This window comes from Hibiscus syriacus, unplaced genomic scaffold, assembly GCF_006381635.1.
Source record: "Hibiscus syriacus cultivar Baekdansim isolate YM2019G1 unplaced genomic scaffold, ASM638163v2 tig00111834_pilon, whole genome shotgun sequence".
NCBI classification, from domain to species: Eukaryota; Viridiplantae; Streptophyta; class Magnoliopsida; order Malvales; family Malvaceae; genus Hibiscus; species Hibiscus syriacus.
This window is the reverse complement of record NW_024063192.1, coordinates 1113537-1137750: the sequence shown is the minus strand read 5'-3', so window position 1 is coordinate 1137750 and position 24214 is coordinate 1113537. Positions and strand designations below refer to the sequence as shown.

At 34.0% G+C, this 24214-nt stretch overlaps 4 protein-coding genes and 1 pseudogene across 6 annotated transcripts; 2 read left to right on the top strand and 3 right to left on the bottom strand.

The window, feature by feature from the left end:
• Positions 1–2562: 2562 nt before the first annotated feature.
• LOC120171475 (40S ribosomal protein S16) lies at positions 2563–3201 on the bottom strand. The gene has a single exon (XM_039179182.1). The coding sequence runs from the start codon at positions 3143–3145 to the stop codon at positions 2708–2710; it is 438 nt and encodes a 145-aa protein (XP_039035113.1). The 5' UTR covers positions 3146–3201; the 3' UTR covers positions 2563–2707.
• A 1137-nt stretch (positions 3202–4338) lies between these two features.
• Positions 4339–5882, bottom strand: LOC120171563 (annotated as a pseudogene).
• A 6768-nt stretch (positions 5883–12650) lies between these two features.
• Positions 12651–18705, top strand: LOC120171586 (probable E3 ubiquitin ligase SUD1). 2 transcript variants are annotated; one of them, XM_039179263.1, is made up of 9 exons: positions 12651–13063; positions 13816–14505; positions 15286–16038; positions 16134–16345; positions 16430–16792; positions 17112–17269; positions 17376–17539; positions 17625–17771; positions 17901–18705. In XM_039179263.1, the coding sequence occupies exons 1-9, from the start codon at positions 12719–12721 to the stop codon at positions 18396–18398; spliced, it is 3330 nt and encodes a 1109-aa protein (XP_039035194.1). In that variant the 5' UTR covers positions 12651–12718; the 3' UTR covers positions 18399–18705. The 2 variants fall into 2 exon arrangements, with proteins under 2 accessions (XP_039035194.1, XP_039035193.1); XM_039179262.1 differs by having other exon boundaries at positions 17109–17269.
• A 115-nt stretch (positions 18706–18820) lies between these two features.
• Positions 18821–20521, bottom strand: LOC120171441 (polyadenylate-binding protein 8-like). 2 transcript variants are annotated; one of them, XM_039179148.1, is made up of 5 exons: positions 20430–20521; positions 20260–20349; positions 20026–20160; positions 19709–19882; positions 19495–19635 (listed from the first exon to the last, which is right to left on the bottom strand). In XM_039179148.1, the coding sequence occupies exons 1-4, from the start codon at positions 20502–20504 to the stop codon at positions 19709–19711; spliced, it is 474 nt and encodes a 157-aa protein (XP_039035079.1). In that variant the 5' UTR covers positions 20505–20521; the 3' UTR covers positions 19495–19635. The 2 variants fall into 2 exon arrangements, with proteins under 2 accessions (XP_039035080.1, XP_039035079.1); XM_039179149.1 differs by lacking the exons at positions 20026–20160; positions 20260–20349; positions 20430–20521 and adding an exon at positions 18821–19115 and having other exon boundaries at positions 19432–19635; positions 19709–19849.
• Positions 20522–22083: 1562 nt separating this feature from the next.
• LOC120171511 (abscisate beta-glucosyltransferase-like) lies at positions 22084–23538 on the top strand. The gene has a single exon (XM_039179215.1). It carries the CDS (start codon positions 22113–22115, stop codon positions 23520–23522), a length of 1410 nt encoding a protein of 469 aa, XP_039035146.1. The 5' UTR covers positions 22084–22112; the 3' UTR covers positions 23523–23538.
• Positions 23539–24214: the final 676 nt, after the last annotated feature.

Sequence of the window (24214 nt, the reverse complement as noted above, 5' to 3'; positions counted from 1 at the left end):
TAAATTTAACACGTAATATTTCACATTTAATTGGAGAAATAATAAGTAATATTGTGACATTTTTAAACAATTATTAGGATTATGACATGTGGTAAAAATTATACATAATTAATTGAATATATATAATATCATGGGTTATATTTAAGTATTTAACGATATTTCTTGCCCTTGGAATTTTTTTAAAAAGAATTTAATCCTTAATTTTTTATTCTCTTCTGATGTTGAATTTTTGTTTTGTTTATCAAATTAAATCAATTAATCGAAAATGTAATAGATTTTTGGCATTTATATATTTTTACAGTTTTTTAATTATAAAATTTAATATTTGTGATAATTATTTCACAATTTTGGATCAATTTTTTGTTTGCTGTTGCTGAAGTTTTCTTTGTTGGAGATAATTTTGGTTGTTCATCGTTAAAAGAATGAAACTGGCAATTAAGAAGACTTGAGAGGACTCATAAAGTCAATTAATATATTAATAATATATACTAATATATTAATGATATGTATTAATATATTAATGATATATACTAATATTAATAATATATTACTAATATATATTAATATATTAACTACTTTGTTCCTTATCTTTGGGGTCACTACGACAATTGGTAAATTCGTCTTTGGGGTCCCTATCATTATGTCTTCCCTTTCAACTCCTTTTGAATTTGTCATTGGGGGACCTTGAAATGGTTAATTTGCAGAAGTTAACGAGTGTTCCGGCGTGTTATTCGAAAGCAACCTGAACCCGAACTTGACCTTATTAAACATTACTTAGGCTAAAGTATGCAAAATGTGCGTCCACATGATTAAAGTGGCGGCAGAACAAGTGGTTTATGAGAATTGCTTTTAGTACAATTTGGAGTAGCAGTCACTCTCGGTGGAGATCAGGAGACGCACATGATCTTAGAGAAAAGCTCTGCAAAGCCGAGTTCATAGCTAGGTTTACGAGTTATGACTGATTCTTCTAGTGAGTCGGTTGACGGGAGGAAGTTGTTTGCAGCAACCGAAGATCAATCTTTATCCGATTGGGGGATTTATTACTGTTGGATCTAATCTCTTTGTTTTTTCACTTGTCAGTGTTACAATCAGGGACAGAGTCCTTGAACACAATCCCTAGCACTTTCAGAACAAGTCGTTGTTCTTGCATTGTTGAGAGCCTAATCTTAAGAGACTTGATTTCGAAATGTCAATGATACCTGAGCAGGTATTCCCAAGAAGTTAAAGGCTAAAAAGAAGGTTCACTTGGAGAAAGCTAAATCAAGTGATGGTCATTCTATTATCGTTAGGGTTTGATATATACCTAGACACAATTATAAGGATGACACTAAATATAGACTAAAATAACTTTAAAATACTTGAACACAGACAGTATGTATGAACATTTGCACCCGACTCAAAGTAGACCTGCTATGTTTTGGTGTTCTTAAAGACGATCTCAAGGAACGATTTGAGTTTTGTCCGTAACTTCTTGTAGCTAAAGATATCATCCCTACATACTTGACGCCTAAGAAGGTAGTTATACCCTATACAAGAACTTCAGTCCCTAACATGAAACTTGATCTAACTCTAGCTGGAGATTTACATTACACATATCCAATCCATAGACTCAACTCCATTCCATATGCGTACTATAAGGGTTTTGCACTAAAGATCTGATTTAAAGAAATTTAAGAACAAGCCATGCATCGATATAAAGTTCTTTTAAGTAAATAAAAACCTCAACCGCATCAAACAAAAGTCGACCGATTTCATATGCAAAGGAACTAAGAAAATACAACAAAGTCATATCCATGGAAGCTTTGTAGACATTTTTCGTAAGGAATACACCCAACGATCCTCTCAGCAGGCAAACTAAATCTTCCTTTTCAGCCTTTTGTCTGGACATTTTATCATCACATCCATCACATAAGTGTTTATCATACTATTATCATAATTAAAATTTGATTGTAACATAAAATATGAAAACCATTAAGTAAAAATTAGGGATGGGCATGGGTAGGATTTTTGGTCCACCCGACCCGAGAACAAGGAATCCTCCACCCGAGACCCCACTCAACCCAATATATAAATTAAAAACCAACCCGACCCGTCCCAAAATAAAAAAAATATTATTTTTATTCAATAAAAACAATGATTTAATTGAAAAATAATATATAAAGGGATATTATTGTAATTATTCTTAAATATATAAGATAAAATTATATATATATATTTTTGGCAGGGTACTTTTACCCCAACCCAAATTTTTTTAAAAAACCAACCCGACCGTCAGTTTGGGTCCCATGACCATCCTACTAAAAATGCTAGACGGAAAAAATTCATGTTTTACATTCATGTACTCGATATGCTTTACCATGACTCAGAAACAAAGACACACATAAGCATACCGAAACTTACATAGAAGCTAACAAATGGTAATCAATTGATATCAAAGCTATTGGAATTGGACTGAAAAAATAGATTATTATCAAGCAATAACCACTTCAAGCAATCCCAAATCATGAATGAAAATCCAGAGAATAAACGAAGAACAGCAAGATTAAATATAACAAAGCAACAGTCTTAAGCATTTATCTATAGATTTAAGCAAGCAAAACAAACATCCAAAAATTCTGAAACAAAAGTCGAAGCTAATTTAAACACATATAATAAAAACTTGATTCGAAACAAGCATAACAATATTAAAAAGAACCATAAAGCTTCTTCAACGGTAACTCTTTTGGAACCTAGCCCTAGCACCTCTTCCACCGAACTTCTTGGGCTCGCACCTCCTGGGATCAGCCACCAGCAAAGTCCTATCGTACCTGACCAAAATATCCTTAATCTCCTTCTTGCTCTGCTCATCAACGTACTTCTGGTAAAAAGCCACGAGTGCTTTAGCGATGCTTTGGCGGATAGCATAGATCTGAGAAGTGTGACCTCCTCCCTTGACTCTGATCCTCATGTCGACGCCGGCGAAACGTTGGCGACCGAGAAGAAGGATTGGCTCGACGGCCTTGAAACGTAGGATCTCAGGCTCGACGAGCTCGATGGGACAGCCGTTGATCTTAATCAGACCACGGCCTCTCTTGCAGTACGTTACGGCCACTGCCGTCTTCTTGCGGCCGAAGCATTGCACCGATTCGATTGCTTTCTCCGCCATCGTCGTTCCGATTATGAGTTTCGCAGAAAAAAAAAACAACGGCTTTCAGCTTTACGCAAAACCCTCTTGTAAGCTTAATGCGCGGCGGTAAGATATTTATATAAGAGCTTGCGTTACGAAGTTAGGGTTTTCAAAGAGATAAAAAAACGGTGCGTTTTAGGAGTTCAAGGCCCATCTTCTTTTTGGGCTTTCATTTGACTGCTTGGGTTACATTTAAAAGATTGGTCTATATAGGAGCGGACCAAAAATAGTTATTGGGCCGAATTAAAAAGCCCAATACCAATACATGAATTTCACCACGTGAGAAATGTTATTACACTCGTAATTAAGAATGATAAAAATTTTATATCCCGATCAATTAATTTTTTTAAAAAAAAATATTAGTTTCGAGTTGGTTTTCTTCCTTTACGGTATGTGTCGTTTTTTATAGATCAAATCAAATTTTTTTCTAATTTTTTAGTAGATAACGACATCGATTGTAATGTTGATTATTGATTACCAGTTGTCTTTTCTCTTTGTTTTATTTTTTATTTTTTAATAATACTAGTTTTGTGTTTGTGTCACGTTTATTTATGTATTTGTGATACGTTTTTCTTTGTCTTTTGATAGTTTTAAGTCATTTGACTATTGTTTTCCTTTATTTTTTTTTTCATTGTTGAATTTGACATCGCCACAACCGATTAAAATGACACTTATTTGTTATATTGTTTATTTTTCATGCTTTGAACCCTAAAATTATTTTGAATATACGTTTTACGTTTGTGAATAGTTTTCTTATAAATTTCGACCATGATTTGTTTCGATGATATTTCAATAGGTTCATATCTTTTTATGATTCGTTTGTTTGTATCTTTATTTTGTTCAAATTTTTTTTAGGTAGATTTTTTAACATTTTCCTTCTTTGATCCTTATGTGATCTAGATGCCTAATTTTTGTATCAGTAGTTATAGAAAAATAGACTGATTATATTTTAGTTTACGATTATGCTTGTAAATCTTCATTATAATTCTATATATTTTTTATTTTTAATAAAACTAGCCGCTTTATGTATAAAACAAATTCGAATCAGTTTATGTTAAACTTTTTCTTGAAAATAAACCTCTCAAAATTTTAAAATTCTCATTAAACATCTCAAATTTTCGAAAATTTTAGTCATACAACAATTTTTTCCGAAAAAAATATAAACGAACCCTTCAAAAGTTTTGAAATTGTTAACCTTTTGTTTTTCCTGCAGAGGTATCGACACTAGGAGCTTCACCGAGTGAATCTGTAGTCGAAGACATGTTTGGAGATTTCCAACCTATGTAACCACTGATATGGAGAGCATCGGCTTCTATGGGATGCATTGAACATGAATTTTTGTTAGCATCAGGTTGGAATTACGTTCGTGCTGGGAGATAGCCTGCAAAACAACCTGTAGCCAATCAAATGATCTTTCACCAGCTACGTCTTTTGACTGCATCTGTCTTGTATTGCTGAAGCCACGGTGACCCTGCTCAAATGGAACCAACGCCTTACCATCTGATAAGGCTAGTTTTTTAATCTCTACAATATCGTCCATTAGTCTCATTTCTGGAACTGTAATGGCCTTGTGTTCCATTGGATTCTGAAGTCGTTATCTGACAAAGTATTAGCCCACGACAAAGTATTTCACTTGATATCGGACTACTCCTTATTAGCTCCATTGATTTATGTTCTTTAAACAGATCTTTAGGCTGAATCTCGAATTCTGTTGTTGGCCTGGATGATGTTTGAGAACTCATTGAACTCAGTGACTGGATTTGAGCATTCTTCTTGGTCATTATTTCTCTGAGAGTCTTGTTTTCTTCTTCGACATTGCGTAGCTGCTCCAACAAGAGATTGTTACTCTTCTGTGCCTTGTCCTTTACTGGCATTTCGACTTCATTCTTCATTTTAGCCACGGCAGCCTCTTTTGCAGAAGTATGCCTGGCATTCAGCTTCCAACTTGGCGATTTTCTTCGAATCATGCAAATGTTGTTTATGTGCCAAATCGGATGATTGACGGTTATATTCCATCTCTTCGTTTCTGATCTCGACTTCTTTCTCGAGGACAAGAAACTCATATTTCAGAAATGCGTTCTCTTTCTCAGTGAGTTCTAATCTATCCATCACCTCACTGAATTCCGCTTCCAATCGAGACTTGAGCTTCAACTGATCTTCAATCAATTCTTCTTTAACCAGCAGGGCCTTACTCAGCGGAGAATTCTCTATGCTCAACTCTTCAAGCCTCTTGTTTGGGTCTGTCAACTTGTCCTGTAATGCTTTCTGTGCCGTCTCGAATTCACTTGATGTCTTGGCAACAGCATCACAGACCCTTCGCTCCTGCTCGTCTCGAATGAAATTTAGCTGTCGCATACAATCGGTCTTCCAATGATCCTACATGATATTTTAGGGAAATGGAGGAGTAAGGATAAATGTATGTCACCTGCATTAGCTACTGGATCCATTTTCACTATTGTATCTCGTCCTCCCTCCACCTGAATCATCTGTTCCTAGTGAACAAGCATGTCGAATGTCGATCCTCGGGTTATTGTCACAGATCGAATACAAGGATCATAAACATCTCGAAACAAGAACAAATAAACAAGGGGATAATTGGGGTTTTGGGGGTTACCTCTTCATCAAGTCGTTTAGAAGAAATGTCGACCTTGTCGGTAGCAACAACAATCGTCTTCGCCGAAGTTCTTTTCCTCCATAGCCATGTTTTGTGGTCCATTGTTTCAGTTTCTGTTTCAGAACAACAACAACAAAAAAATAGCTGAATTCACAATGTGATCAACAAGAAAAAGCAGCAACAAAGCTGTTCAAAGATCAAGCTGGCATCTAAACCCAGAACAATCAACAAACACTTGGCGTTCCTAGTTTCCTACATATATGTGCAAGCTAAAAACTTTAAAAAATCACAAAGCAGAGAGTGTGGATGAACAGATTCATGGCTCCCCCAGTTCTCACCTATGTTTAGGCGGAGAATCAAGTTGTTTAACAACTACAGCCTAATACCGAAGCACTGAACCACCATTTATGGTAAATGAAACACTGCAGAGAGAAATTATTGTAGCTTAAATCACAAACCAGATAAAACCCAGAAATCGAGTAACGGAGATTATGTTGGGTCATAAAAGGGGCAGCTTTTTCTTTTTTTAACGGTGGATGCTAGTGCCAGCCATCGACAACCAACCAACCAACCAAAGTTACTGGCAACAAAGGTTGCCATGAAAATGGTGAAACGGGAGAGTAACAAAGAGATGAGCGGTGATAAAGGAGGTGATTGAAAGTAAAATATGTTTGCATGATGATCAAAAGAAAGATCGACTAAAGTAGAAAGTGGCATGATAATGGAGTCGTTTTCAGGCAGTGGGGTTCTTAGATTTCCATGATTTGAGACAAAAGAACGAAGGGTGGCGTCACATCAGAAATCCACGCGCGGCGAAGGAGAGATTGGATGGCGTGGGTCGTAGTTAAAGTTAGATTCGGTTTGATCATTTTCTGCATCTAGGGCATTGAGGACATCGATTTTGAGGTTTGTGTATACCATTTTCTTTGTTGGAGAGGCAGAATTTCTGGGATTTGGGTTGTAGAGTTTAGTTTATCGCTGGGTGGAAGTTTGGGAAGAGGTTCGATCGACGACAATTATAGCGGTATAGATATTAAAATTAAAATTTTAAAAAATTTAGAACCTTTTTAATATTTGAATTTTTTTAAATATATAATTTTAATTTTTTATTTTAAATAAAAATTTTAAAACTATACAAATGCAACATATGTTAATGAAAATTTTCAACGATGATCAAAATACTTAAGATGATAACATTTGTAATGGTAAATATTTATATTGATTAAAAGAATTTAAGTATTTGAATAAAAAATATGCAATTTGAAATTTTGTAAGGTAAATTATGTATTTAGTACCTAAATTATAAGTTTTGATCTGTTTTAGTACCTTAACATTTATTTTTTTTCAAAAAGTTGCCTAAGATTTTATTTTTATTTCATTTTAGTACCATTCGTTAAAAACTTAATGCGCTTAGTATTTAAACTATCAGTTTGTGCACGTTCTAGTACTTAAGCTTTCAAAAACAAATTCCAAACATAACATTAAATTTTGAACAATGTACTAAAATGAAACAAAAACTAAACTTTAGACATGATTTTGAAAAAATTAAAAGTTTAAATACTAAAATAGATAAAAGCTTATATTTTAAGTATTAAACACATAATTTACCAAAGTTTTTGTACTAAACCTAAAATTAAATAAAGAAAAATATCACAATTCACATACCCAAAAAAGGGGGAAATTCCTATAAGTTTTGATATGTTTTAGTACCTTAACTTTTATTTATTTTCAAAAAGTTACTTAAGATTTTATTTTTATTTCATTTTAGTACCTTTCGTTAAAAACTTAACACGTTTAGTATTTAAATTATCAATTTGTGCACGTTCTAGTACTTAAGCTTTCAAAAACAAATTCCAAACATAACATTAAATTTTGAACGATGTACTAAAAGGAAACAAAAACTAAACTTTAGACATGATTTTGAAAAAATTAAAAGTTTAAATACTAAAATAGATAAAAGCTTATATTTTAAGTATTAAACACATAATTTACCCAAGTTTTTGTACTAAACCTAAAATTAAATAAAGGAAAATATCACAATTCACATACCCAAAAAAGGGGGAAATTCCTATAAGTTTTGATCTGTTTTAGTACCTTAACTTTTATTTATTTTCAAAAAGTTACTTAAGATTTTATTTTTATTTCATTTTAGTACCTTTCGTTAAAAACTTAACACATTTAATATTTAAGCTATCAGTTTTTGCACGTTCTAATACTTAAGCTGTCAAAAAAAGTTCAAAACATAACATTAAATTTTGAACAATGATACTAAAATGAAACAAAAACTAAACTTTAGATATGATTTTGAAAAAATTAAAAGTTTAAATACTAAAATATATAAAAGCTTATATTTTAAGTATTAAACACGTAATTTACCCAAGTTTTTGAACTAAACCTAAAATTAAATAAAGAAAAATATCACAATTCACATACCCAAAAAAGGGGGAAATTCAAATAAGTTTCGATCTGTTTTAGTACCTTAACTTTTATTTATTTTCAAAAAGTTACTTAAGATTTTATTTTTATTTCATTTTAGTACCTTTCGTTAAAAACTTAACACGTTTAATATTTAAACTATCAGTTTTTGCACGTTCTAGTACTTAAGCTTTCAAAAAAAAATCAAAACATAACATTAAATTTTGAACAATAATACTAAAATGAAACAAAAACTAAACTTTAGATATGACTTTGAAAAAATTAAAAGTTTAAATACTAAAATAGATAAAAGCTTATATTTTAAGTATTAAACACGTAATTTATCCAAGTTTTTGTACTAAACCTAAAATTAAATAAAGAAAAATATCACAATTCACATACCCAAAAAAGGGGGAAATTCCTATAAGTTTTGATCTGTTTTATTACCTTAACTTTTATTTATTTTTGAAAAGTTACTTAAGATTTTATTTTTATTTCATTTTAGTACATTTCGTTAAAAACTTAACACGTTTAGTATTTAAACTATCAGTTTGTGCACGTTCTAGTACTTAAGCTTTCAAAAACAAATTCCAAACATAACATTAAATTTTGAACAATGTACTAAAATGAAACAAAAACTAAACTTTAGACATGATTTTGAAAAAATTAAAAGTTTAAATACTAAAATAGATAAAAGCTTATATTTTAAGTATTAAACACAGAATTTACCCAAGTTTTTGTACTAAATCTAAAATTAAATAAAGAAAAATATCACAATTCACATACCCAAAAAAGGGGGAAATTCCTATAAGTTTTGATCTGTTTTAGTACCTTAACTTTTATTTATTTTCAAACAGTTACTTAAGATTTTATTTTTATTTCATTTTAGTACCTTTCGTTAAAAACTTAACACGTTTAATATTTAAACTATCAGTTTTTGCACGTTCTAATACTTAAGCTTCCAAAAAAAATTCAAAACATAACATTGAATTTTGAACAATAATACTATAATGAAACAAAAACTAAACTTTAGATATGATTTTGAAAAAATTAAAAGTTTAAATACTAAAATATATAAAAGCTTATATTTTAAGTATTAAACACGTAATTTACCCAAGTTTTTGAACTAAACCTAAAATTAAATAAAGAAAAATATCACAATTCACATACCCAAAAAAGGGGGAAATTCATATAAGTTTCAATCTGTTTTAGTATCTTAACTTTTATTTTTTTTCAAAAAGTTACTTAAGATTTTATTTTTATTTCATTTTAGTATCTTTCGTTAAAAACTTAACACGTTTAATATTTAAACTATCAGTTTTTGCACGTTCTAGTACTTAAGCTTTCAAAAAAAAAATCAAAACATAACATTAAATTTTGAACAATAATACTAAAATGAAACAAAAACTAAACTTTAGATATGACTTTGAAAAAATTAAAAGTTTAAATACTAAAATAGATAAAAGCTTATATTTTAAGTATTAAACACGTAATTTATCCAAGTTTTTGTACTAAACCTAAAATTAAATAAAGAAAAATATCACAATTCACATACCCAAAAAAGGGGGAAATTCCTATAAGTTTTGATCTGTTTTATTACCTTAACTTTTATTTATTTTCGAAAAGTTACTTAAGATTTTATTTTTATTTCATTTTAGTACATTTCGTTAAAACCTTAACACGTTTAGTTTTTAAACTATCAGTTTGTGCACGTTTTAGTACTTAAGCTTTCAAAAACAAATTCCAAACATAACATTAAATTTTGAACAATGTATTAAAATGAAACAAAAACTAAACTTTAGACATGATTTTGAAAAAATTAAAAGTTTAAATACTAAAATAGATAAAAGCTTATATTTTAAGTATTAAACACATAATTTACCCAAGTTTTTGTACTAAATCTAAAATTAAATAAAGAAAAATATCACAATTCACATACCCAAAAAAGGGGGAAATTCCTATAAGTTTTGATCTGTTTTAGTACCTTAACTTTTATTTATTTTCAAACAGTTACTTAAGATTTTATTTTTATTTCATTTTAGTACCTTTCGTTAAAAACTTAACACGTTTAATATTTAAGCTATCAGTTTTTGCACGTTCTAATACTTAAGCTTTCAAAAAAAAAATCAAAACATAACATTAAATTTTGAACAATAATACTAAAATGAAACAAAAACTAAACTTTAGATATGACTTTGAAAAAATTAAAAGTTTAAATACTAAAATAGATAAAACCTTATATTTTAAGTATTAAACACGTAATTTATCCAAGTTTTTGTACTAAACCTAAAATTAAATAAAGAAAAATATCACAATTCACATACCCAAAAAAGGGGGAAATTCCTATAAGTTTCAATCTGTTTTAGTATCTTAACTTTTATTTTTTTTCAAAAAGTTACTTAAGATTTTATTTTTATTTCATTTTAGTATCTTTCGTTAAAAACTTAACACGTTTAATATTTAAACTATCAGTTTTTGCACGTTCTAGTACTTAAGCTTTCAAAAAAAATCAAAACATAACATTAAATTTTGAACAATAATACTAAAATGAAACAAAAACTAAACTTTAGATATGACTTTGAAAAAATTAAAAGTTTAAATACTAAAATAGATAAAAGCTTATATTTTAAGTATTAAACACGTAATTTATCCAAGTTTTTGTACTAAACCTAAAATTAAATAAAGAAAAATATCACAATTCACATACCCAAAAAAGGGGGAAATTCCTATAAGTTTTGATCTGTTTTATTACCTCAACTTTTATTTATTTTCGAAAAGTTACTTAAGATTTTATTTTTATTTCATTTTAGTACATTTCGTTAAAAACTTAACACGTTTAGTATTTAAACTATCAGTTTGTGCACGTTCTAGTACTTAAGCTTTCAAAAACAAATTCCAAACATAACATTAAATTTTGAACAATGTACTAAAATGAAACAAAAACTAAACTTTAGACATGATTTTGAAAAAATTAAAAGTTTAAATACTAAAATAGATAAAAGCTTATATTTTAAGTATTAAACACATAATTTACCCAAGTTTTTGTACTAAATCTAAAATTAAATAAAGAAAAATATCACAATTCACATACCCAAAAAAGGGAGAAATTCCTATAAGTTTTGATCTATTTTAGTACCTTAACTTTTATTTATTTTCAAACAGTTACTTAAGATTTTATTTTTATTTCATTTTAGTACCTTTCGTTAAAAACTTAACACGTTTAATATTTAAGCTATTAGTTTTTGCACGTTCTAATACTTAAGCTTTCAAAAAAAATTCAAAACATAACATTAAATTTTGAACAATAATACTATAATGAAACAAAAACTAAACTTTAGATATGATTTTGAAAAAATTAAAAGTTTAAATACTAAAATATATAAAAGCTTATATTTTAAGTATTAAACACGTAATTTACCCAAGTTTTTGAACTAAACCTAAAATTAAATAAAGAAAAATATCACAATTCACATACCCAAAAAAGGGGGAAATTCATATAAGTTTCAATCTGTTTTAGTATCTTAACTTTTATTTTTTTTTCAAAAAGTTACTTAAGATTTTATTTTTATTTCATTTTAGTACCTTTCGTTAAAAACTTAACACGTTTAATATTTAAACTATCAGTTTTTGCACGTTCTAGTACTTAAGCTTTCAAAAAAAAATCAAAACATAACATTAAATTTTGAACAATAATACTAAAGTGAAACAAAAACTAAACTTTAGATATGACTTTGAAAAAATTAAAAGTTTAAATACTAAAATAGATAAAAGTTTATATTTTAAGTATTAAACACGTAATTTACCCAAGTTTTTGTACTAAACCTAAAATTAAATAAAGAAAAATCTCACAATTCACATACCCAAAAAAGGGGAAATTCATATAAGTTTTGATCTGTTTTAGTACCTTAATTTTTATTTTTTTTTTCAAAAAGTTACTTAAGATTTTATTTTTATTTCATTTTAGTACATTTCGTTAAAAACTTAACACATTTAATATTTAAGCTATAAGTTTTTGCACATTCTAATACTTAAGCTTTCAAAAATATTCAAAACATAACATTAAATTTTGAACAAAGATACTAAAATGAAACAAAAACTAAACTTTAGACATGATTTTAAAAAATTAAAAGTTTAAATACTAAAATAGATAAAAGCTTATAATTTAAATATTAAATACGTAACTTACCTAAAGTTTTGTACTAAACCTAAAATTAAATAAAGAAAAATATCACAATTCACATAAGGGGGGTTTTTCCTAAAATTTAAAAGCGCCGCATAGTGGCACCGCACAACATTCGCGTAGGAACTATTTTCGTATGTGAATTTAATTATTTTTTAAAATTAAATTTAATACAGGAAAAGACGAAACAATCCGAGTTGCCGACATATCCCGCTATATAATCCAACTCAATTCAAACTCGACCCGTTGTCCATAATCATTATCAAAAGGAAGGAAAAAAAACTATAAAAATATCTCACGAGACACAACCGGACTCGCTCCCTCGTTCCGCTAACTCAGCCCTATGGAGATCGCCCCCGCGTCTCCTCCGCCTCCGCCGGGCGTTGAAATCCCCGGTTCATCTACAGATGCCGTTGTGGAAGACAGCATGAAGCCGTCTCCATCAATATCTTCCACATCGTCAGAGAAGGAAGAAAAAGGGTCGTCATCGATGTCGTTCGGGGCGTCGGCGAAGTATGGTGCGGAGATGGAGGAGGAGGAGGAGGAAGACGTTTGCAGGATCTGCCGGAACCCGGGCGATGCGGAGAACCCCCTTCGATACCCTTGCGCGTGTAGCGGCAGTATCAAATTTGTCCACCAGGATTGTCTTCTTCAATGGCTGAATCACAGTAATGCTCGACAATGCGAGGTTAGGTTCTTTTTTATAATAATTTTTTCGTTGATGACTGTTCCCCCCCCCCCCGTAAATTAGCTTAATTTAAGTTAGGGTTTTTGGTTTATTTTTATTAAATTTCATGATTTGATTTTTGATTTGGGTATGGATATATGACAATTAAAAATAAAAGGTGATTAGAAATTATGACAATTTTGCCTTCGTTATAATTCTTTTACGAAGAATTTCATTGAAGTTGCAAATCTTGGCAGCTTTCGATTGTTGGAGTAATGACAATTTGATGAAGAACATTTATTTTCTAATGACTCTCATGGTTTCGTACACAACCATTCTATTTGACTAATACATGATCAAAGGCATAAAAGTAATTGTGCTAGAGATTAGTCTTGGGTTTAAAATGCTTAAAATGTCATGCACAAGAGACAGGTTCGTTGATCTTGAATGGTTTCAGTTTTCATGTTGTGATTATGGCTTCTCATGAATTCTTACTTTTGTATGTCATTTCATATTATTGCCAATGTGTGTGTGAGTTCTCTTTCTCTATCTCTTGATTATGTTTCTCTATTTATGTCTCTGCATCTCTACCTTCCTCTCTTGTCATATTTTTTTTTTTCTTTTAACTTGTGCTTGAAAAGATTCTTCATGATCTCTCTCTCTCTCTCTCTCTTTCTGTGTCCTCTTTTTTTTTTATTAGTTTTGAAAAATATTTTTTCCAGAAGGTAGATTTATGATTTTAATGCTTGAACTATGCTCGACTTTCTTTGCAGGTTTGCAAGCATGCTTTTTCTTTCTCTCCTGTGTACGCTGAGAATGCTCCAGCAAGGCTTCCTTTTCAGGAGTTTGTGGTTGGGATGGCAATGAAAGCTTGTCATGTTCTGCAGTTCTTTTTGCGCCTTAGTTTTGTACTTTCAGTTTGGCTCCTCATTATACCTTTCATTACCTTTTGGATATGGCGGTTGGCTTTCGTCCGGAGTTTTGGTGAAGCTCAGAGTTTATTCGTTAGCCATATTTCAACCACAATCATTCTTACTGATTGCTTGCATGGGTTCCTACTTTCTGCTAGCATTGTGTTCATTTTTCTTGGAGCTACTTCTTTGAGGGATTATTTCCGGCATTTGCGAGAGCTCGGAGGAGATGCTGAGAGAGAAGATGAAGGGGATAGGAATGGTGTTCGTGCTGCTAGGCGACCCCCGGGACAAGTTAATAGGAATTTAGCTGGTGATGGTAATGGTGAAGATGCTGGTGGAGCACAAGGTATTGGTGGAGCTGGCCAATTGATCAGAAGGAATGCTGAAAATGTAGCTGCTCGTTGGGAAATGCAAGCAGCTCGTCTTGAAGCTCATGTTGAACAGATGTTTGATGGCCTGGATGATGCAGATGGCGCCGAAGATGTACCTTTTGATGAGCTTGTTGGCATGCAGGGTCCTGTTTTCCATTTGGTTGAGAATGCATTCACTGTAAGTCTCTTTGATTGTTTCAATTGCATTACCTAATCATCTATCCTTGACTTGTAATTGACATTTTCTTACTAGTGCTTGGCTTGACTTTTTGTTGGGGATTTTCTTAGGAACCTTTAGGTGCTGAGACTAGTTTATCACCGTATCTCATCCTCAAAACAAAGGAATTTTTGTGTGATTTCTTTTTGTGAATGTGTTGAGTGGCGTAGATTCTTACTAAGTTATTTGATAAGACTTGCACTTTAGGACTTCATTGATTTGAGTGATAAATCATGATTAATTTTCAGCATTTTTTTGATTGGATGTCTGATGGTTGCGTCTTTGCTATATTTTTAATGGAGGAAACTTTATCCTGAATCTTCTTTTGTTTTAAAGAGACATTTTTGTCTCTGTTGTCCTTCCTCCAAAAGTTTCCACTTCCAAAATACAGACACTAGAGGCCATTGTATGATTTTATAGTTTTATGCATTATTTTGGCTCTAATTATAATCTTATATTCTATTCCTGATCCTTTACTTGGTACTACTTTGAATTGCATGATGTCAGAAGGAACTCTCAGTTTCTTCTATGCATATAATTTCCTTAATTTTTATCTACATATGTTATTACTATGTTTTCTTTTGAACCTTCTTCTTTAAACTTTTAATTAAACCCTTTATTCTTTAAAGTCCAAATTGTAACAATTTGCAATAGAATGGATACTCATAAATTGCAATTTTTTAACCTTTTCTCTGATCAACACAATATTCTTTCATGACTTGATTTTCCATTCTTCTGCAGGTTCTAGCGAGCAATATGATATTCCTTGGTGTTGTAATATTTGTGCCTTTCTCTATAGGCCGTATTATTCTCTATTATTTATCCTGGCTTTTCTCTTCTGCAAGTGGCCCGGTGCTGTCAGTAGTCATGCCACTGACAGATACTGCCCTTTCCTTGGCAAACATCACATTAAAGAACACATTAACTGCTGTTACAAATTTGACATCTGAAGGCCAAGGTCAGGCTGTAGAAATGTTGAAAGCAAACTCTACTGGAGTCTCTGAAGTCTCAAGCAACACAAGTGCATCATTTTCAGAAGATCTTTTGAAAGGAGTAACTCTTGGATCATCAAGGCTTTCTGATGTTACAACTCTTGCTATTGGTTACATGTTTATATTCTCCTTAGTCTTCTTCTACCTTGGTATTGTCACTTTGATTAGGTACACTAGGGGTGAGCCTTTGACAATGGGGAGGTTCTATGGAATTGCCTCACTAGCCGAGACAATACCATCCCTCTTCAGGCAGTTCTTGGCGGCAATGAGTCATTTGATGACAATGATTAAGGTTGCTTTCTTGCTTGTAATTGAACTTGGGGTGTTCCCTTTGATGTGTGGGTGGTGGCTAGATGTATGTACAATAAGGATGTTTGGGAAATCGATGTCTCAAAGAGTTCAATTCTTCTCAGTTTCACCTTTAGCAAGCTCATTGATACATTGGGTTGTAGGAATTGTGTACATGCTCCAAATAAGCATCTTTGTTAGCCTTCTTCGAGGGGTAATGCTCTTTTCCATCCTATGTTATTAAGTGTTCATTTGGAACCTGCTTTCAGATTGTAGCATGAGTTGATAATATCATTTTGTTGTGGGCAGGTTTTACGTAATGGGGTTCTATACTTCCTTCGAGACCCAGCCGATCCAAACTACAATCCCTTCCGTGATTTAATTGATGACCCTGTACACAAGCACGCTAGGAGGGTCTTGTTATCAGTTGCAGTTTATGGGAGTTTAATTGTGATGCTGGTATTTTTGCCAGTTAAGCTTTCTATGAGGATGGCTCCTTCTATTTTTCCACTCGATATATTGTAAGATTAGCTCATACCGTTTCTGATTGCTTTACTTATTAATATGTAATGTTAGATTATATTTAACTGATTTGCTTGTTGCAGGGTATCAGACCCATTTACTGAGATTCCAGCTGACATGCTTCTCTTTCAAATATGCATTCCATTTGCCGTTGAGCATTTTAAATTGCGGACAACAATCAAGTCTCTTCTGCGCTATTGGTTTACTGCAGTTGGATGGGCATTAGGCTTAACGGACTTCTTACTTCCCAGACCGGAGGAGAATGGTGGCCAAGAAAATGTCAATGTGGAACCAGGACAACAGGATAGACTACAGATCATGCAAATAGGTGGACAGGAACAGGCCATGGTTGCATTTGAGGCTGATGATGATCCCAATAGAGGCCTCCTGGCATCAGGGAACTCTAATGCTGTGGAATTTGATGGGGATGAGCAAACTGATTCAGAGTAAGTTATATTGGTCTTTTTATAGACAATATTGATGTGTTCGATTTAATTGTGGTCTTCATTTGTTTGATGATATATATGCATGCACCTCTGCAATAAGATTTGAAATATGTGATCAGAATTTGTAGGTTTTACTTGCACTACTAACATAAAAAAATCAATGAATTTGCAATTGTACGTTATTATTGAATAGGCTGCGGTGTTCAATGTCAACATAATGTTTTCTTTGTTGCTTTTCACCTTCACTTGCTACATTTTGTTAGTCTGATATCATTGTTTGTTGTTTGCTGGCTATTTTTCATCCATGAATTTTTAGCAGGTACAGTTTTGTTCTTCGCATTGTCCTGTTATTGGTCATTGCTTGGATGACTTTGCTTGTATTCAACTCTGCCTTGATAGTAGTACCAATATCATTTGGACGAGCTCTATTCAATGCAATTCCTCTTCTCCCAATAACTCACGGCATTAAGTGCAATGGTAATGCACTTTGATTCCCCCCCCCCCCCAAAAAAAAAAAAAAACAAAAGAACTCTCCAATTATAATTTTTGTGCTAATTGGTCCAAGTTTTGTTTTTCATTTTAGACCTTTATGCTTTTGTCATTGGAAGCTATTTCATTTGGACTGCCCTGGCTGGGGCTAGATACTACATTGAGCACATAAGAACAAAGAGGGCTTCAGTTCTGTTAGGCCAAATCTGGAAGTGGGGTGTCATTGTCATCAAGAGCTCCTTGCTCTTATCAATATGGGTAAGTCATCTGTAATCCGGGCTTTTTGCTTGTTTCAAAGTCTCCTATCTGACTTATAAATCCTTATTGGTGTTGTAATGTCCAGATTTTTGTCATTCCTGTTCTTATTGGCCTACTTTTTGAGCTTTTGGTGATTGTGCCGATGCGGGTGCCTGTGGATGAGAGTCCAGTTTTCCTCCTCTACCAAGATTGGGCGTTGGGTCTCATTTTTCTGAAGATATGGACTAAACTGGTAAGTGTCGAACTACAGTTTATTATATACAGAGGAAAATAGTGACATGTTTTAGGATTTTGCAATAAAGATCTCTGAGGATGTTATTCCGTGATACCACGGCCAAAACTTGATCTCTTATATCCACAGGTTATGCTGGACCATATGATGCCATTAGTAGATGAAAGCTGGCGAATGAAATTCGAAAGGGTGAGGGAAGATGGCTTCTCCAGACTGCAGGGCCTTTGGGTATTGCGGGAGATTGTGTTCCCCATTATAATGAAGCTGCTGACAGCATTGTGTTTACCTTACGTATTAGCCCGAGGGGTGTTTCCCGTGCTCGGCTACCCATTAGTGGTAAACTCGGCAGTCTACCGGTTCGCATGGCTAGGATGCCTCTGCTTCAGCTTGTTGTGCTTCTGTGCCAAGAGGTTCCATGTCTGGTTCACTAACCTCCACAACTCCATAAGGGACGACAGATACCTCATCGGTCGTCGACTTCATAACTTTGGGGAAGACTTGGAACAGAAGCAAAGCGAGGCAAGAACCTCATCTGAAGCACTGGCTTCTGATCTGCAGGCCACTGGAATAATCCGGCAGCCCGACCATGATGCTGATGTTGGGTTGAGACTGAGGCGTGTTAATTAAAAACATGCGTCCAATGAAACCGGTGTTAGGGAGCTTTTTAGAAGCCTGTATGAAATGGATTTTCAGATATATGATTTTGAGAAGATGGTATCCAACTTTGGTAGGTAGTGTTTTGTGCATAGAATACGTGTTAACTTGGTTATTAGGGTTTGTCCTAAATTTCACCAGCTTAGAAAAGCAGCAAACAAATTACCACTTTATTTGTTTATTTCAACTCTTGAATTTATGATTCAGAGCCACTCGAACTTGCACATGTAAAATACTCAATATTACTATAATAATGCATGTAAAAACTCATGTTTGGTCATTAAATTTGTGGTTCCACTTTGGCACTAGAATCAGAATCAACTCAGGAACATCCCTCAAAAGCAAGTGAAAACAGACCAATGAAATTTAAAAGTAAGTTTGTAAATCATAATGGTTGTAAATCAAAGCCAGCTAATCGCCCCCTAGTCAACCGAACTTCATTCAGACTCAAGGGACAAGGTTGTCGTTTAATGATAGTGAAGCTAGTTGATTGGCAGCACCACCGGCCTGCTGCTGAGCTACGGTCCTCAGAACCTCCATTGCTTCTGCAACTTTGGCTTTTAGAGCTTCGGGTGACTCGAGCAAGTGCAAAACCTCGGTCTTATCCATCTCCAGAAGCATCCCGGTTACTTTAGCCGCTGCATCGGGCTCCAGCTGCTCAACCAGTGGATAGAGATTCTCCCCCAGCATCTACATGTTGACCGGCTTAAGACAATTTCAGTTAACCAGAAAAATTCATGTGATGCATCTTCAGAAACTTGCATAGAACCTTTTTTAAAAATGATGTATAGCAAACACGGCAATTATTCAATAGAATTTTTAGACCTCGTCTTTACTGAAGCGTGTGTGTACATTAATGTGCGAATTTATTACGGTAAATATTCAACATGGTTTTTGTAATTAACCCTTTTTACATGGAATAAGTGTATTCTGTTATACTTTTGACGGCACCAATATGCAGAAAAAGAAGTAAAATAAATAAAGCGAGGCAGTACATAGTACATACCGTTCTTTGCTGATCTGGAGTATCATTTGCAAGAACTGAGGTCAAATCACCAAGCGGAATTGGCTGAGAAAGTGGTGCATCACGCATTGGCATGCCACTCGTATCATATGGAACAGAAAGCATGCCTCCAGCAACATTAGGCATTGAAACATCAGGTAGACCAAGCCCTGGTGGATAGCGATAGGCCCACCCTCGGGGTAGCATCTGATATTTTAGTGAGCCATCAGACAAAGTATTTACAGATACAAACATACGCATCCAAGATATTGAAGCAAACCTAGTGCTGCATTAAAGGAGCTGGTTGCTGGTTTTGCTGAACAGACCCAGCTCTTCTTCCACCAGGACGCTGACCCTGCTGGCCTTGCTGAACCATCGGTACGAAGAAATTAGGCATGGGAGCCCCACCAGGTCTCAAACCCGGAACAAGCTGCTGCTGATAGCCAAATCCAGGCTGAAAGAAGAGAGCCACAAACAAGACTGTAATTTTCTAAAGCACATGTTATAGAATAATACTAATTGACTAATTCGGTAGGTTAAAAAATACATCATACGACTACCAATGACAAGAAATAAAATGCATATACAAATAGTTACCTGGGGAGGGAACATCGGAGGCGCTTGACCATAGAATATTTGCTGCCCAAGGCCTGGACCGCCAGGTGGGTACATTGGCATTCGAGGTCCAACTGGAGGTGCCATTGCAAGTGGTCGCATTTGAGAAAATTGAGCCTGTAAATATGTGGCATATACCTTAGCTTACTAAAGAATTAAAACCCTCCTTGTTTGTGCCACCACAGTTTAGTACTGCAGAAAAAAAGAAAAACACACCTGCAACCTGGCTCTCCTATCTTCCTTCCTTTGAGCTTGAGCAACATAGAGAGGTTTGTAGGCAACCATTTTGCCATTCATATCCGCAAGCTGTTATAACAAGAATTAGATTATGTTGCACGGTAACTCGGTAAGACTATATGGGCGTAGGCATAACATTATAAACGTACAGCTTTAGATGCTTCTTCTGGAGTTGAAAATGCAACGAACCCTGATCCTTTAATTATCCCATTAGGGTCTCGCATAACCTGTTACATTTAATGATAGGGTCAGCTAACCGAGTGTATCCACTGAACTTGACTATTCCATTCAGAGGAGTGAAGTTCAGCAGTTCCAATGCCCTTGCAGCTTCAAGTAAACAAAATAGGATGCCATCCAGAATAACTTAACACCCTTATCGTATGATCGAGAAAAGTAAACATGGCGGATGTTGTCGAGTAGGGATGGATGTAAAATTTTATACGAGATGATGAAATTTCAAAGTTTTAAAGGAGATAAATCTACAAAATTTTAAGAGACCAAAATAGGTTGTTAATGAAAATATAAAATTATATCTAAAATATTTAAAGACTTCATTTAGTGAGCCTATTAAAAAGAGGGCAAGAGCAGGTTAGCTTCATCATTAATGCCATTGAAGTAAATCTACCAAGACTTTTTGTGTCTAAAATATTAATGTTTACCGTCCTAAACTTTTAGGGTAATCTACGCTTTTCATCAGCTAATTTTGATTATGCTCTTGTTTTGATTATTAAATTTTAAAAAATTAAATTTCATCATTTAATTTTCGGATTGTTATGTTGTCTTAAAAAACAATATGGTACGGTGGTCTATTTCTGCTTAAATCACAGTGGAATTGAGATGTATTATTCACTCCTCCTTCCCTACCTTCTTACTATTGAAATTTAAAAAAAATGCTCAAACGTTAGAAAATTCAAGAAATTTAGATAAAAAATTTTGAAGGAGGATTTAGGTTTATTTTACAACTCTAAAAGATAGATTCTTATCATAATGTTGCTAATAAGTAATGAGGGAATGATAGAGTTAAGGTAAATTATATATTTAGTACTTAAATTATTAGTTTTGACCTGTTTTAATACCTAAATTTTCAATTTTTTTTAAATCATATCTAATGTTTATTTTCATTTCATTTGAGTACCCCGCCGTTAAAAATTTAATTTATTCAATACCTAAACTTTCAATCTTTTCAAAACTAAACGTTAAATTTTGAACGGAGGTACTCAAATGAAACAAAAACTAAAGTTTTTAACTGCGGGTCCTAACATGAAACAAAAACTAAACTTTATGTATGATTTTGAAAAAATGAAAGTTTAGGTATTAAACTAGACCAAAATTGATAATTTATGTATTAAATGCATAATTTATCCTAAAAGATTATGTTAAAATTGAATGATTAAATTGAAAGTTTTTCAAATTTAATTTATTAAAATAAAAATATAATCAAAATTAAGTGATGAATTTTCTAATTTTACACAAACATTTATTGGACATATCATTTAACAGGACATCCCTCTACGTAATCAATCAATTGTTATGGGCAAAGAGATTTAGCGGTTCATATGTAAAGAACCGTGACGACTTTGAAAACCCCCCAAAATCTCCTCTTTTCGGACCTTTCAGACCATCATAAAATTTTGAGGGACTAATTTAAATTTATAAAATTTTGAGGGACTAATTTAAATTTATAAAAAAATTAAAATATAAGGTCCCTCACCTGCTCCCTAAGTCCATCCTTGAGACCATCTATGTGTGGTCTTTAAATCCAACACCAAACTGTGTTCTTCTTGAACAACAAGGCAACTCACTGACTCGGTATCAAATTCCTCCTTGGATCCATGGACTCAGTTTCCTCTCCAATTGAGATGTTTTTCTTCCCCTTTGTTGGGGGAGGCCATCAAATCCCCATGATCGACATGGCCAGGATGTTCGCATCTCACGGTGTCATATCGACCGTCATTTCGACCCCTAAATACGCACCCTCGTTCCGGGAATCCATCGTCCGAGACCAACGATCCGGTCATTCGATATCCATCGAGATCCTCTGTTCAACAGACGCCGCCGATATATCGGATGCCAACATGTCAGCCACTCCCGTGACCGATACTTCAATGCTCGAAGTACCATTGAAGAAGTTGTTACTTCAACGCAGACCGGACTGCATAGTCCACGACATGTTCCACCATTGGGCTGCGGATGCTATCGACAACCTTGAATTGGATGTCCCAAGGATTGTGTTCAACGGAAACGGCTGCTTCGCGAGCTGCGTTCGAGAAAATGTATCGAGTTTCAAGCCTCACGAGACGGTCAATTCGAAATATGAACCGTTCGTCGTGCCCGGTCTCGTCGATAGGATCGAGTTGACTCGATCTCAGCTTCCAGCATTCCCATTTGTAGCGGATATTATGCAGAAATCTAAGGAGAATTGCTATGGGGTCGTGGTTAATAGCTTCTACGAACTTGAACCAGCTTATGTAGAACAATTCAAGGAACATAACAAAGCGTGGATCGTAGGGCCTGTGTCGTTGTACAACCAGAACATCGCCGATAAAGCCGATCGAGGCAAAAAGGCCGCCATCGATGAACAAAGCATCCTCAACTGGCTTAATTCTAAACCATCGAATTCAGTTCTTTTTATCAGTTTCGGAAGCGTTTCTCGTTTAGCCCAAGAACAGATCAACGAGATCGCTCACGGCCTACAAGCTTCGAACCAGCCATTTATCTGGGTGATTCGAGACGTGTTCAGAGGTGAAAGAACTGAGTTTTTTAGCGGATTTGAAGAGAAAATGAAGGAATCGAAGCAGGGTCTGATAATCAACGGTTGGGCGCCGCAGTTGTTGATCCTTGAACACGGCTCGGTCGGCGGTTTCATGACGCATTGCGGGTGGAATTCGACTCTGGAAGGAGTCACTTGCGGCGTTCCAATGATCACATGGCCGATATCGGCGGAGCAGTTCTATAACGAGAAGCTGGTCACCGATGTGTTAAAGATTGGTGTTCGGGTGGGGAGCTTGGACTGGCTTTCGTGGAACGTGGAGCCTCGGGCATCGGTGGGGAGAGATGCGGTGGAGGCGGCGGTGAAGCGGCTGATGGGTGGCGGACGAGAGGGTGCTGAGATGAGGAATAAAGCGAGAGTGATCGGAGAAATGGCTAAGAAAGCCGTGGAAGGAGGTGGATCATCGTATGAGAATGCCGTTGCCTTGATTAATGAGCTCAAGGATCGACGTAGAATGAATGGACGACATTAAATATGCTGCCCGAACAATATTACTTATCCTTTATGCGAATTTAACCAAATAATAGTAGGAAAAAAAAGTAAAATATGTTTAAATGACTAAAGAGTATTATTTTATTAAATAGATTGACTATTAAAAATTATAAAATATTGAAAAAATAATTTCAGTGATCGAAAATGTCTTATAATATACGATTTTGATTAACTTTTTTTCGATTTACCAAAATGACCAACAAAATCGTAATGCGATCTCTGAATCGCAACGCGATCTCCAGTATCGCAAATCAGTTTCAAGATTAAAATCGCAATGAGAATATGTAAATCGCAACGCGATAATACAAAATCGTAATGTGATTTTTTAAATTTACGTTAGTCCAAATTCGTTGCGGTAGTCCATTCACGTTGCGATAGTCAAAGTTCGCGTTGCGATTTTCCAAAATCGTAACGACTGGTGGTATTGCATTTGTTTCTTAAGAATTTTCTCTAAAAAGATAGTATCCACGCGGACGTGTCGAAGACACGTATTACCACGACCACGACTACGACCCGAGACAGGACGGCGGCGGTGCACGAGAGTCCCCCTTGCTCTCTTCCGCTCAACAAGGAAGTGGGAAATCTAAGCCTTAAATACTCATTCCTAACAGTGTTTCCAATACTACGTGGGATTGAGCATTACAAACACCTATCGCAACACATTCTTTATTG